Genomic DNA, 12,245 nt, shown 5'->3' with positions numbered 1-12,245 from the left:
CATAAATATTTATTATTAGCAAGTTTCCTGCCCCTCTCTGATTTTATAGCTGCAAAATTATTTCAAGAATGCGTGCAAAGACCAAAGACTATGTTGGTAAAATCACTCCCTTTAATATTTAATATAGTTTTTTTTAATATGCAATGTTAATTAAATGTACCTCTTTTGTTGTTGTTTTGTTTGTGTCTGGTATAAAAAGCTATATTAAAGCCGTTTAATATTGCTCCCCAGTGCTGAATCTTTTTGAATAATCACGGTTGGCATAATGATATGTTTTGCAATGCAAAACACTCACATATTCCTTGCTGTTAGACTGGCTGTGAAAATAGGGGAGGGGTTTGAGGCTTCAGCGCTCTGTCTTTGTTTAATTCTCAGACACTCGCTGCCATTTGCCCAGCTTGTATAACAACGTAAAAGAGAACTCCAGATCTCCAGACAGCCTGTGCTTGGCTGTACAGTGTTTTGTTATTTGCCGTTGCTGTTTCAATGCAAAGTCAGGAGAGAAGCAAAGAGCAGAAGTGCATCACAAAACACAGGCAGAAATGAGAGTGTTGCAAAATACAGACCAACAGATCAGAAAGACAAAAAGATAGATTCTGTGTGAAGAATCTTTCATCAAGGCAGTGGAGGGCTCCTTTGCATTTGCATATTGCTTTTTACATTTAGTAGATCTCATTAACCTGTGCTGAATCTGGCAGAAATTCATAGGCCTTCTGACACATGAAAAAGCCGTTTCTCATTCGCTTTTCATCATATTCTCATTCTCTTCCGACAGTGGTTGCATTAGTAAGAAATGGTGGAATGTATCTTGTGAGATGTCAAACTCTGCTGGAAGAGAAGCCATAATTTTCTCCATTTGAGGACACATGCGGTGAGCACATATACAGTACAGGCAAAGAGTGCAGTAAGAAAGTATGCTAATATTATATGCATTTATAAATAATGTGATGTTAAGTCTGTTCCTTAAGAAAGACTGCGGCATAAAAATGGGATGAATACAGGTAAAGTGAGACAACAAGTAAAGTGCGACTTCCATTATTTGTATTTAATATTTCCCATTTCCACTGTATAATGTATTGGAGAATTGTGGCCTCTCACACAATACCATAGCATCATATTTTAAAACAAGACCAACAATACATTTTTAGAAAGTGTCCCACTATACTGTAAGAAGAAAAAAAAGTGCAAAAAAAAAGGTAGTTGTTGCCAAACCTTTACAATAAAAATACAATAACGACATATTACATTTTACACATTGAACTTAAGTTTACAGTTTTAAGTTGACCTTTTTAATATACTGACAAGCACTTTAAGAACACAAAGAAAAAGCCACATCATGAATCAAAGTTCCTCAGTAACTTTTCCACAAATTGAAGTAATTACTAATAGACGCCATACAAATACAAAATATCAAGGTAACACACAAGACACTAAAATAATGCATCAACATAAGATGTAACATAAAACCCTAAGAAAAAACTAATGTCAATTTACTTTTTTCGCTATGAATTTTTCACTTCCAAAAACTATACATTTTACAGTATTTTACTGTAAAATTACTTGAAATGTCTCATTAGATCTATAACAGTTTTCCACAGTAAGGGAACTTATATTAACCACTTTTTACAGTCGTTTAGCATTAAAGTTGACAAGAAACGGATGTTGCGATAGTCTTTTCTTCCATGTTGGGACAAGTATCCAAGTTACAGCTTCTTGAATAACAAAAAAACTTGATTTTGTCCATCGGAAATTGATTGGATCTTTGTGGTTTGCTACTGCTGTGATCTCATGAGAGTGACAGCTTGTCCACGCCAGTAAACATGTAATCAGATAATAGAAGAGATGCATTGTAAGAGGAAGGGGAAGTTATTTTGATTAAAGATGGGCACGTGAATTTAATAATTATGTTCATGGATTAATAATTTAAATCCAATATACAGTAGGCTACCATAAAAAAAAAAAATTGTCCATTTCTGATTTCACACCAAGCAGATTGACCCCAGAAAGTTTTAAACCCTTCAAGACCTTTTCCCACCAACTTCTCCTGTCATGACATCTTAGCGTAAAGCTTGAGCCCCGTGGATGTTGTTGAGCAGAAAAACAGAGTGAGAGAAGAAAAGAAATGTACGAAGAAGTAAACTATATAAGTGGATCAAGCATCAACAGTGCATGTCAGCTCAAATTGACTGCGGCGATTGACTTCGTGGGTTCGGGATTCTCTTCAGGTCATTAAGCATTTCATCAGGCGGCGTGGAGAGCACGAGTGTTGCCACTGCTCACACGTTTCCAAGTTCTTCACAGGCTCCAGATTTGCCCCTCCAGCCTCTCTACACACATTGGCATGTGTGAAGAAAGGTTTCACATGTGCCCATGCCAAACAGCCTCTTCATTTTGATGCAACAATAGTTTGCAATAGTTCGTGTTAAAGGAGAAACAGGTGGCACAGATCAGGTGATTAACATTCAGCGCACCATTCAGTTTGAAAGTCAAAGCACTTTAAAAATAAAAAAGGGAAAAGTCTACGTTTAACTCAGAATGATTGTTGCTAGAGTGCTGAACATTTTGTTCTGACAGATTATAAATTAAACGCACTGTAAAACCATCATGCTTCCATTTATTTAATTTATGATTTATCTTTTATATTTAACTTGAAATATCTGTCATTTCTATATCAACTTTTTAAAACATTTAAACTAGATTTTTTTCATTGGTAATTAAATTCAACGTGTCAAATAAGTGGACAGTGTGCTTAGTATTACTTTGTAATACTTTTATGCTAAAGGTTTAACTTCAGCACCTTTACTTTTTAAAAAAGCAAATAAACCTCAGTTTTCAATTTTAGTGAGCTGAAATTTTCTCAGTGTATGTTGGCAAACAAGCTGCAGGTGTTTCCGTGAAAATTATTCCATTTCAGAATGATGTTGCGTGTAATTTAATTTATGAGATAACAATTGAACTGACAGTTTGGAAAGATAATACCTAGGGGGGAAAAAGAAAAAGAAAAAGAAAAAACTCTCACAGAGCACACCAATCCAAAATGCAACAAAGTGATGTGCATATTATACAGGTATGAAATATTAATGTCATCTTTTAAGAGAATAAGGTATCATCTTGTCACCGTTATCTGACACATTGATTTTAATGACATCAAATCTACAATTAATTTGCTCTTAGCTGTCAATGGAGCAGAAAACGGTAACATCTGAATATTGTTGACAGGTTTAGAGGCCTCTAAGGATGGCTTGTCTATATAGGTGCAACATTAATGTGAGCCAGGGAATATTAATATTAATAATAGCATTCAAAGTGTGTGTTTTGATTTTTTATCAGTTTCAGCACCCATCATTATAAAATGCTAATTAAAGATCAGTATTACCATAGTGAATATCATAATAATACCTAAATATGAATGGTATACACAGAAACAACATTCATTTCATTAACGTGAAGACTAACAATATGCCAAAGACATATTTTTTTCTGAGTGTGATTACTTGTATATAGCAGAGGGGGGCACCCAAGGTAACAATATTTAATGCCCAGCAGGTCCTGATGATACAAAGAGCGTCCACATGGGGGCGTCGCAGAGGTCAATCTCACTGTCCACTAAGAGCTGCAAAAACCACATACAGTAGTGAAGATGTGAGAGCACATAATGTGTCTTTTAAATCCTGAACTAGGAATCAGAGAACAGAGTTATGTTTGTTGACTGTAAGAGAAGAATAAAATTGTGCTTTAATATATTGATTAAATATTGAAGAGACATGTGGCATAGAATTAAATGAAAACAACGTTATTCACTACTGGTTCGATGAAAAATAAAACAAAAACATTGCAAGTACAAAAATATTACAATACACTGGATTGGTATAACATTGGACACAGGATTTGTAAGTTACTGCAGACTGCTGCACATTATACTGTTGATATTCTAGGTTGAGTAAATGTTAAGTGTCCTACATTTGAATGCAGTGCGTTTTAGTGGAATTTCAAAAGCATTGCTCGAGGGAGAACAAAAACACTCAATTGTGGAGTGGGACTAAATGTTATTTAATTCAATAATTAATATACACGTTTGCTGTGAGGGAATTACCATTAACCATTACACACCATCATTAAATGACTAAAATATTATTAGTCTACATATTGTTCAATTCATTATAATTCTATACATATAATCTAGTATTTTGGGCTTGTACTTTAACAGCTGGAACAATATTTACTGTAACATTGAAGAATGAGACCTACTTCTTGATTGATTCTTCATTTAGGGACACTTTTTACTCTTCGCTTGTTAGCTAGCAGTAAATAAACATTGAATCTTTAAACAATATTGCCACGATGGAAATTAAATTTGGACTCTTTGTTATTAATATGAAGTGATGAATTAAATGATGTGAAATTATGAATTGCACAATGGAATTATCCTGATTTTAGCACTTTTTATGTATTTACTATAGAGGGGATATAAAAAGTTTGACTTGGGACTTTTAAATCATCCAAGAAGTTCCCCTAACTGAAGAAGAAGAAAAAAATCATAAAGTGGGTTACAAACCTTTGTCTTGTGTTGATAAAGGTAACAGCCCAGAGTAACAGGAGCAGATAGGAGGAGTTTGTGTTGCATCATTAACCGCGTGACGTTGTCAATAACTCACAACGAGGAAAGTTAAATATTGAGAAGTGGGTAAGGTGAGCTGAAACTTGGTAACTATGAGATCAATCACTGCTTCATTCCGACAGTAGCTTTATCCACTGGCAAGCCAGGTGAGAGGCTCCTTCCAGCAAACAGCCAGATTCACCAGCACAGCTGAATGGCTTACAATTTCAAAACTCTTGCCTGCAGTTTCCACTAAGGCTTTCCTTTGCTTGCGTAATTGGAAAATATCAAGCTTGCATATGATGAGCAGCGTCGGTTCATGAGAACGGCTTATAAATGTCCAGTAAAGCGGATAGAGACTCACAGGTAGATGTGACCCGCCTAGATCCCCTCCACGCGGAATGTGCTGAAGACATTGACGGGGAGAGGATGAGGACGGATGAAGCTCCAGCGCCGCGCAGGCTCAGCCGCAGCCCGAAGTGCGCTCGCTGCAGGAATCACGGCGTCGTGTCGCGCCTCAAGGGCCACAAGCGCTTGTGTCGCTGGCGTGACTGTCAGTGCGCGAACTGTCTGCTGGTCGTAGAGAGACAGAGAGTGATGGCAGCACAAGTCGCCCTGCGGAGACAGCAGGCCACAGAGGTTGGTTCACTGAGCAGGGTCTTTTAAAGCTTTCTGTGTGCTCCGGTGGAACTAGAAATGTTGTTATTTGCAAACAAAGTGACAGTGTTTTGTTGAAGCATTTGAGCAGCTGTGTACTTGCCTAGCAGACTTGAACTTCAAACTTTTTTAGCAAACTATGCCTATTGGCTACTACAAATTATAGACTATATATAATTATTATACAATTCATTCGAAGTATTATTTTACATTTATTAGAATTATACTGAGTTATATATAAAATGATATATTATTACATATGTCCAGTTATGATATATTAATACATATATTATGATATCATATTATATGAGTTATGATATATTAATACATACATATACAGATATATTAATACATAATGTCCAATTATGTATTAAGGCGTAATCATGTTTCTGCAAAAGAAAAAAAGACATGTCTGTTACATAGAAGTTACTTATAAGAAAATGAGTACTGTGGCAGTATCATGGTGTACTGGTATTAGATGGTTGTAATATAACATGGTACTATTATACATAAAATTAAACTGAATTATACTATATTCGTGTACAGTACAATGGTATTTACTTCCTATTGTATGGTAATTCTGATCTTGATGAACTTTGACATATTTCTACAAATGCAAAAATGCTTTACAGTGGTTTTCAAAACATACTATTGTTAAAAAATAATGTTTATCAACTTATCACAAAATTATTGAGAGCAAGCAACATAAATGTATCGCATTTGAGTAGTAATTGATATGCAGTTATTTAAAAGTTGTCTAAGATATCCTTTCACCGTATCTATCCCATGAATTAATGCTGAGCTGTACTTTCTCTTTGACAGGGCAAAAAAGGTAAAAAAAATACCTCTGTTCTCAGACGCACAGCTTACCAGCGCTACGCGAGGGCACCTAGTCTCCTGGCAAAGAGTATTCTAGAGGGTAAGCCTTAATTAACGCACATCTCATTAACACAATTGCACCCTGAAAGGCAACATCGGGAGAAACTGGATTAGTTCACCCGTTATGCTACAGAACACTCTGTTGGGAATAAATCTGTTTATGTTTATGTAAGGTAATTAAAATTATGCAAATGGTGAGAGGAATTACAAAAAAAATGCCTCATATAACTGCTTTGGAGTTTGATTTTCCCTGATGTGTTTCTCGCTGTCAACATTAAGGTCAAAGTGATTTTATTGTTATCATAAATTTGAATACACTTAATGTGTCTTTGTTCAGTTAGAATATTTAAAGAAGTTATACCTTTTTTAACTTGATATGTATTTTTAATTCATTTGAAAGTAGGTGAACATGATTTGTACACTTAATTTCATAGTAATTACAAAATGCATTCAAAGGAACTTTATGGCAGTGGTGCTCAAATGTGTCAGAACAAAAAATAAAAGGTCTACAGATCTGTTTTGATATGGTCATGGTCATTGCTAGATACAAATAAAAAATTGAACTAACCATATAATCATACATAGTTAAGATTGTACAATATGGCATAGCACTTACATGCTGACATCAAACGCTCTGCTTTTCCTTTTAAAAGAAAAACTGAAAAAAGTAACAGTAAAGACATTTATAGTCACAAAAGACTTATATTTTAAATTAATGCTGTTCTTTCTATTAATCAAAGAATTCTGAAAAAATGTATCACTGTTTCCCAAAAAATATTAAGCAGCACAGCTGTTTTCAACATTGATAATAATAAGAAAATATGCTTGTGCACCAAGTCAACATATTATGAATTCTGAAGGATCATGTGACACTGAAGACTGTAATGTAAAACAGTTTAATCTGCTAGATCTCTGACCCTCTGTTATACTGTAGGCTACAAGCCCCCTGTGCTGGAGGACTGGCCAAAGAGAGTCCACCAACCCCCAGTTAGTGTTCGGATGAGGAAGAGGAGAGCGTTTGCTGATAAAGAGCTGGAGACTGTGATGCTGGAAAGAGAGCTGAGGCAAAGAGAGATGGAAGAGTTGCCTGCGCTCCTCCTCCAGGCTGTGGTGCCCTCCGTTCCCTCTCCGTATTTTTTCCCCCTGTCAGACCCAATCATGCCCACGTACATGCCTGTGTCTAAAAGCGGCCCACCTTTGACAGACTGTGATCTCCCTTTCCGTCAGCAAGTGCTCAAATCCAAGACTCTGGACTGCGGCACAGACACACTGACAGATAGCATCTCTCTAAGGGTGTGTGAGAACTGGGACATTTTCAATACGATTCAGCCTTACTGCACAAGCCCAGGTGTCAACATATTTAAAAACATGCCGGACAGCGGGTTTTCTGATATGTCTGTCAAACCAAAAATTGTAGTTGCTGACATCATGTCAAAGCAAGACATTCCTCCCTCAGTGAATATGGCAGACATGCTGGTACAAGCTAAATCACCACACAAATGCTGCAGGTCATTGGGCCACGTGGACTGTGTGGAGGGTGCAGATAAAGACCCCATCAAAAAAGCTGTAACTCGACCATTACCCTTTTCTGTAGAGGCATTGCTCATGAGATGATAAGAATCATTTGTTTCCAAAGCTAACACTTTACTGTAAAGTTCAGTTTGTTAACATTATGAATCATGAACTAACAATAGCATTTTTACAGCATTTATTAACCTTGCTTACTATAATTTCTAGTTACTATAATTTTGTAACATTTCAAGTTCTATATTAAATTAACATTACCCTCTAGGTATTTGTCGATTTGTTGAATATGTCGATTTTCCAATGACAAGCTACATTTTTCATCTAGTAACAGTGTAGAGTGCCAAAATGCTACATAAGTGCACATTTTATGCTATACATCACATTAATGCTGTTCACACTGTTGAGTGAGTGGAGGAAATAATCTCTCGCTCTCTCTCTCTCTCTCTCTCAAGTAAAGTTGAGAAGTCCGATTTATTTGAGTTCATTGATAAACCTGTTCATAAATGATTCACAATTTCATTCGTTCTTGCACAGAAGTGCATTATGTCCCCGTTTTATAAATATGGTGTTTATAGTTTTATTAGTTGCATTTAGCGTCACTTATTGTACAAAGCTGAACTTTTAGGTTAAAGGAATCAAAATAAGTTACTGGGATGAATCAAAATCCTTCTACTATTAAACTTGTCTGTTCAATATGCCAGATCAATATTTATATACTCTGATAGTAATAATAAATTACGGTATATAATCTAATAGTGTTTAAAAAAAATTTTTTATTCTTTTATTGCCCCCCTAAAATAGCCTATGTAATTATTTTAGGAAATAGCTATAACTACCTAACTAGCGGTTTAACTACTTTAAATTGAGTATCTTGCAGCTTGGCACACAAGTTTCAAAGAAGCACTGCTCTGGAAAGCTAAATAATCTTGTTTAATAAAACTCTTTGAAACATATTTGATTTATTTATAACCAAAAAAGTTTTATAATCCTGTTTAATAATGAGAAATTGTTACAGAGTATCTTGTTACTACCTTTACACTTTATACTCTCTTGTTCTCTACATTAAAATATTTGGAAAAGTTAGAGTTGGAAAAACATTGCGATTTTCTTTCTTGTGAATTTAAATAGTCATGACTAGTCCTATTTAAAAAAATTATATTTTGAAATTTCAAACATGAAAGTCTGATGTAAACTCAGAGGTGGCTGAGGATCAAATGAAAGAGTGCTAAAAAAAGATTAGTTTCTCTTCCTTTAATGTGAATTAATGATGTAGTTCATACGGTGGTTGGATTGAAGTGATGCCTGTACATCTGTGTATTTAAGTAACACAGGCTCCCACAAAGGTGCTTTGAACTGTTTCTGCGGTGTTCATAAAATATTTTAAATTTAAAAAAGAAATAACGATGAAAAGGACTCTCAGACAGAACCGACTCAAAGTGTAAAACTAAACGGGTGAGCAGAAAGACACATGTGCCTGAGGGTTCAGAGGCAGAACAACTCTTAATATGAGCTCAGGAGAACAAATTATTCAGTATATTTTTCCCCTTTACTTTCTACATCTTAATTAGGATGTTCATAAGTCTTCTTTTTCCCTTCAGTTCTGTATAGGCAAGTAAATGCGCTGGCTTAGCAACATTATGCAATATTTTTGGGAGTGTATCATTATCCCGTAGACTGGGTTAGTTTAACCCACAAACAATGTAAATCCTCTCTTTTATATCCTTTCTTTATTTTCCATTTCAGTTTTTTGATGTGGAAGCCTGATAGTTTTGACAACCCTGGACCGTGTGGCGTCAACGTGTGATGGCATCATGCCCAACACTGTGTCTGTCTCTATATCTCAGCACATCTTCCAGTGAAGATAGGGGCTTTACATTAGGATCCTTCCTGAGGAACCGTAGGCTGAGGGGGGAAATCTCAGTGCTCTTGTGGTCCACTTTAAAAAATAAAATAAAATAAACCTGATGAGAAGTGTGCAGAAAAGCATTAGCATTTTCAAATATACCACAAAGATACCACAAGCCTCAGTTACTAGAAGTCATAATACTTTTTGTGAGGAGCAATGTATAGTACTTCAAAACAATGCCATATTAATCTTTTTTGTCACAAAATATGTTTACTTGAAAACTATAAGTAAACATTTTTGCATACTCCCCAAATCATAATACATTACTGCTGTTAAAAAATTGGAATCGGTAATAATTTGTTAATGTTTTTTTTTTAAAGAAGTCTCTTATGCTTACCAAGGCTGCATTTACTTGATCAAAAATACAGTAAAAACAGTATAATATTGTGAAATATTATTACAATTTAAATAACTGTTTTTCATTCGAATATATTTTCAATTGTAATTTATTTCTGTGATTGAAAAACCTTACCCATCACAGACAACTTTTCTGCATTTTTAGATTTTGAAAAATAAAAAATGTCCCCATAAGAACAAGGATTTTGGATATTGCCATCTTAGTGGGGACATTTTGTCCCCATAGGGTATACCTGAACCACATACACACACACCCCAGACACATGAATTTTGCGCATGCCATTATTTGAGGAGAATGCACTTGTAGTATTGCTTGCAAGTAGACTCCACATTACAGTTTACCAATGGGCAAAATTGTTATTCTAAGGCAGCACCCCAAACCCTCATTGTAGGTTTATTTATTCTCACAGTCTGCTCTACCATGAAGTCACCCTAACTTGTTTGTGTAATCTAGATATCAGCATATTCTTTCTCCCGACATGGTATCAACAACATTTAGTATCAAGGTCCAAGGGGGCCGCTTTGATCCTGCTGCCAGCTCCCAACTCTAGCAGAATTTGCCAGATTGAGACCCTGCACTTGGCATGCATAACCCTGAAAAACCCCTGCATGCCCCACTGCTCTTGGGTTACACGGCTCCCCTCTTCCTCCAAACAGGGGGTGTCTCTTTCAGTGTGGGTGGGCTGGCCCTCTGCCGCTCACCTGCTGCGTCCAATAAAAAAACTCTCTTGTGTCATGTGTCTTTGGCCTTGGGATAAACAGACAGTTTCCACAAAGCAGAGAACCTCTACAGTCTTGATTTCTAAGTATTTGTTGTGGGTAACTATGAAGGAGCCAGTGCCAAGGAGTCTGTGTTCAACACAGTTTTAATATATTTAAAAGTGTCTAATATATTTTCTCAGTTTTTCTATAAAAATATCGGCTAAGACATTGTTTTCAGCATGGAGGGATCTGCAAAACTACCTATGCAGTTTCAAAGTAGCTCACAACTTGGGATATGCATTTAATAATACACAAAATACTGAATATTTCAAGTTGTTCCAGCTTGTGTGAAAATCTGTTTCGCTTTTTCTCAGGTCCTTGCGGTCACAAATGCAGAAACAACAGATTTAGAGAGGATCTTTTTACACTATTCTGACTGTTTAGGTGAAAACAGAATTTCTGTAAACCTGTTAGAAGTTGATTTGCAGAATAAGCGATCTGCCAGCAACACGATACAAACTGATTCATCAACAAGAAAATCTGAGCTCTCTTACAGTCTAAATGTTGTCTCTGTAAATTCAAAAACCAGTCTCTCAGCACATACATATATGTTCAGACATGCTTTTTTAAAAGAGCCCAACTGTGGGATTGAAATTTTACACACTTAAAACATTACTGTTGGGTGAAAAGGGTTCCTCCACTTCCATCATAGGAGTCCGTTTTTTTCATGTCCCCTAAAGTGAGGCTCTTGCTTTGTGGCATTCGTCTGGAGCCAACACCGAACCTGTGCTGACTGCAGCAGCTGTGTAGCTATACTGTTACATTCTCCTGGGCCGCCTTGTTCCTAAAATCCACCTTTCCAATTCAACACAAAGCACAGACTTTCTTGAATGTTAAACCTCCGGAGCCATTACTCTGCATGATTCAATATGCTCTGCCCATTAGTCTTCATTCAAACTCTGCAAACTCTTCAGGTTCAAACTATTTGTCATTCATTGAGAAATGTGGAATCGGTAGAAGCAGAAATTAGAAATTCTATAACCACGGGAAGACTTTGAAAAAAGGATTATGGAGCTGAAACTGTAAAAGTTTGGCGACAAATCAAGACTTCGCCATTGTTTCTTTGTCTCTGTCCTCTATTGGCTCCAGTCTAAAGAATAGTTAAAAGAAAGCTGTTCAAATGTTACAATAGATTAAAAAAAACAACTGTTATTTGATAATGTTACTGACATTATAGGCATAGAAAACTGTTAATTTTCAATGGCGTTTAAAGTGCTCCATTATGCTTTTTCGGATATTACCTCTTATGTAGTGTGTAATATAGATGTTTGTGAATGTAAAAGGTCTGCAAAGTGTTAAAGATCAAAGTGCATGATAAATGGAGTTACTGTCTCCCAAAAGAAAGAACCGATTCTGAAATGCCTGAAATAAGTCATCAGTAATTCCAGTCTTACTCCCTGCACTAACCTCCATAGGTTTCAAACTAATTTGCATAATGCACGTCTATGGTCTTCATTGGCTGATCACAAACTGTCCACTTTGACCCACACTTTGCTTGTTGTAGCTGAAGCCTGGAAGAGTTTAGTTTGTGTAGTCGATAAACATCAAAAAGACGCTGCA

The 12,245-nt window shown here is 36.0% G+C and overlaps 1 protein-coding gene and 1 long non-coding RNA gene across 2 annotated transcripts; one reads left to right on the top strand and one right to left on the bottom strand.

Moving 5' to 3' along the window:
• Positions 1 to 1,020: 1,020 nt before the first annotated feature.
• Positions 1,021 to 4,813, bottom strand: LOC311301432. Its single transcript, XR_014629459.1, has 3 exons — positions 4,556 to 4,813; positions 3,495 to 3,613; positions 1,021 to 2,384 (listed from the first exon to the last, which is right to left on the bottom strand). It is a non-coding gene; the product is annotated as an uncharacterized lncRNA (long non-coding RNA).
• dmrt2b (doublesex and mab-3 related transcription factor 2b) lies at positions 4,601 to 8,166 on the top strand. Its single transcript, XM_084426540.1, has 3 exons — positions 4,601 to 5,236; positions 6,077 to 6,173; positions 7,068 to 8,166. The coding sequence occupies exons 1-3, from the start codon at positions 4,934 to 4,936 to the stop codon at positions 7,745 to 7,747; spliced, it is 1,080 nt and encodes a 359-aa protein (XP_084282666.1). The 5' UTR covers positions 4,601 to 4,933; the 3' UTR covers positions 7,748 to 8,166.
• Positions 8,167 to 12,245: the final 4,079 nt, after the last annotated feature.

This window comes from Rutilus rutilus (genome assembly GCF_951802725.1).
Source record: "Rutilus rutilus genome assembly, chromosome: 12".
Classification (NCBI taxonomy): Eukaryota; Metazoa; Chordata; class Actinopteri; order Cypriniformes; family Leuciscidae; genus Rutilus; species Rutilus rutilus.
The sequence above is the reverse complement of the archived record's forward strand: the minus strand, read 5'-3'. Positions and strand labels throughout refer to the sequence as shown.

Bases quoted from the DNA above. Each gene is read 5' to 3' on its own strand.
- dmrt2b (XM_084426540.1), top strand. From the start codon at position 4,934: ATGTCCAGTAAAGCGGATAGAGACTCACAGGTAGATGTGACCCGCCTA. The intron at 5,237-6,076 runs GTTGGTTCACTG...TCTCTTTGACAG, and splicing joins GGAGACAGCAGGCCACAGAG to GGCAAAAAAGGTAAAAAAAA. The intron at 6,174-7,067 runs GTAAGCCTTAAT...GTTATACTGTAG, and splicing joins GGCAAAGAGTATTCTAGAGG to GCTACAAGCCCCCTGTGCTG.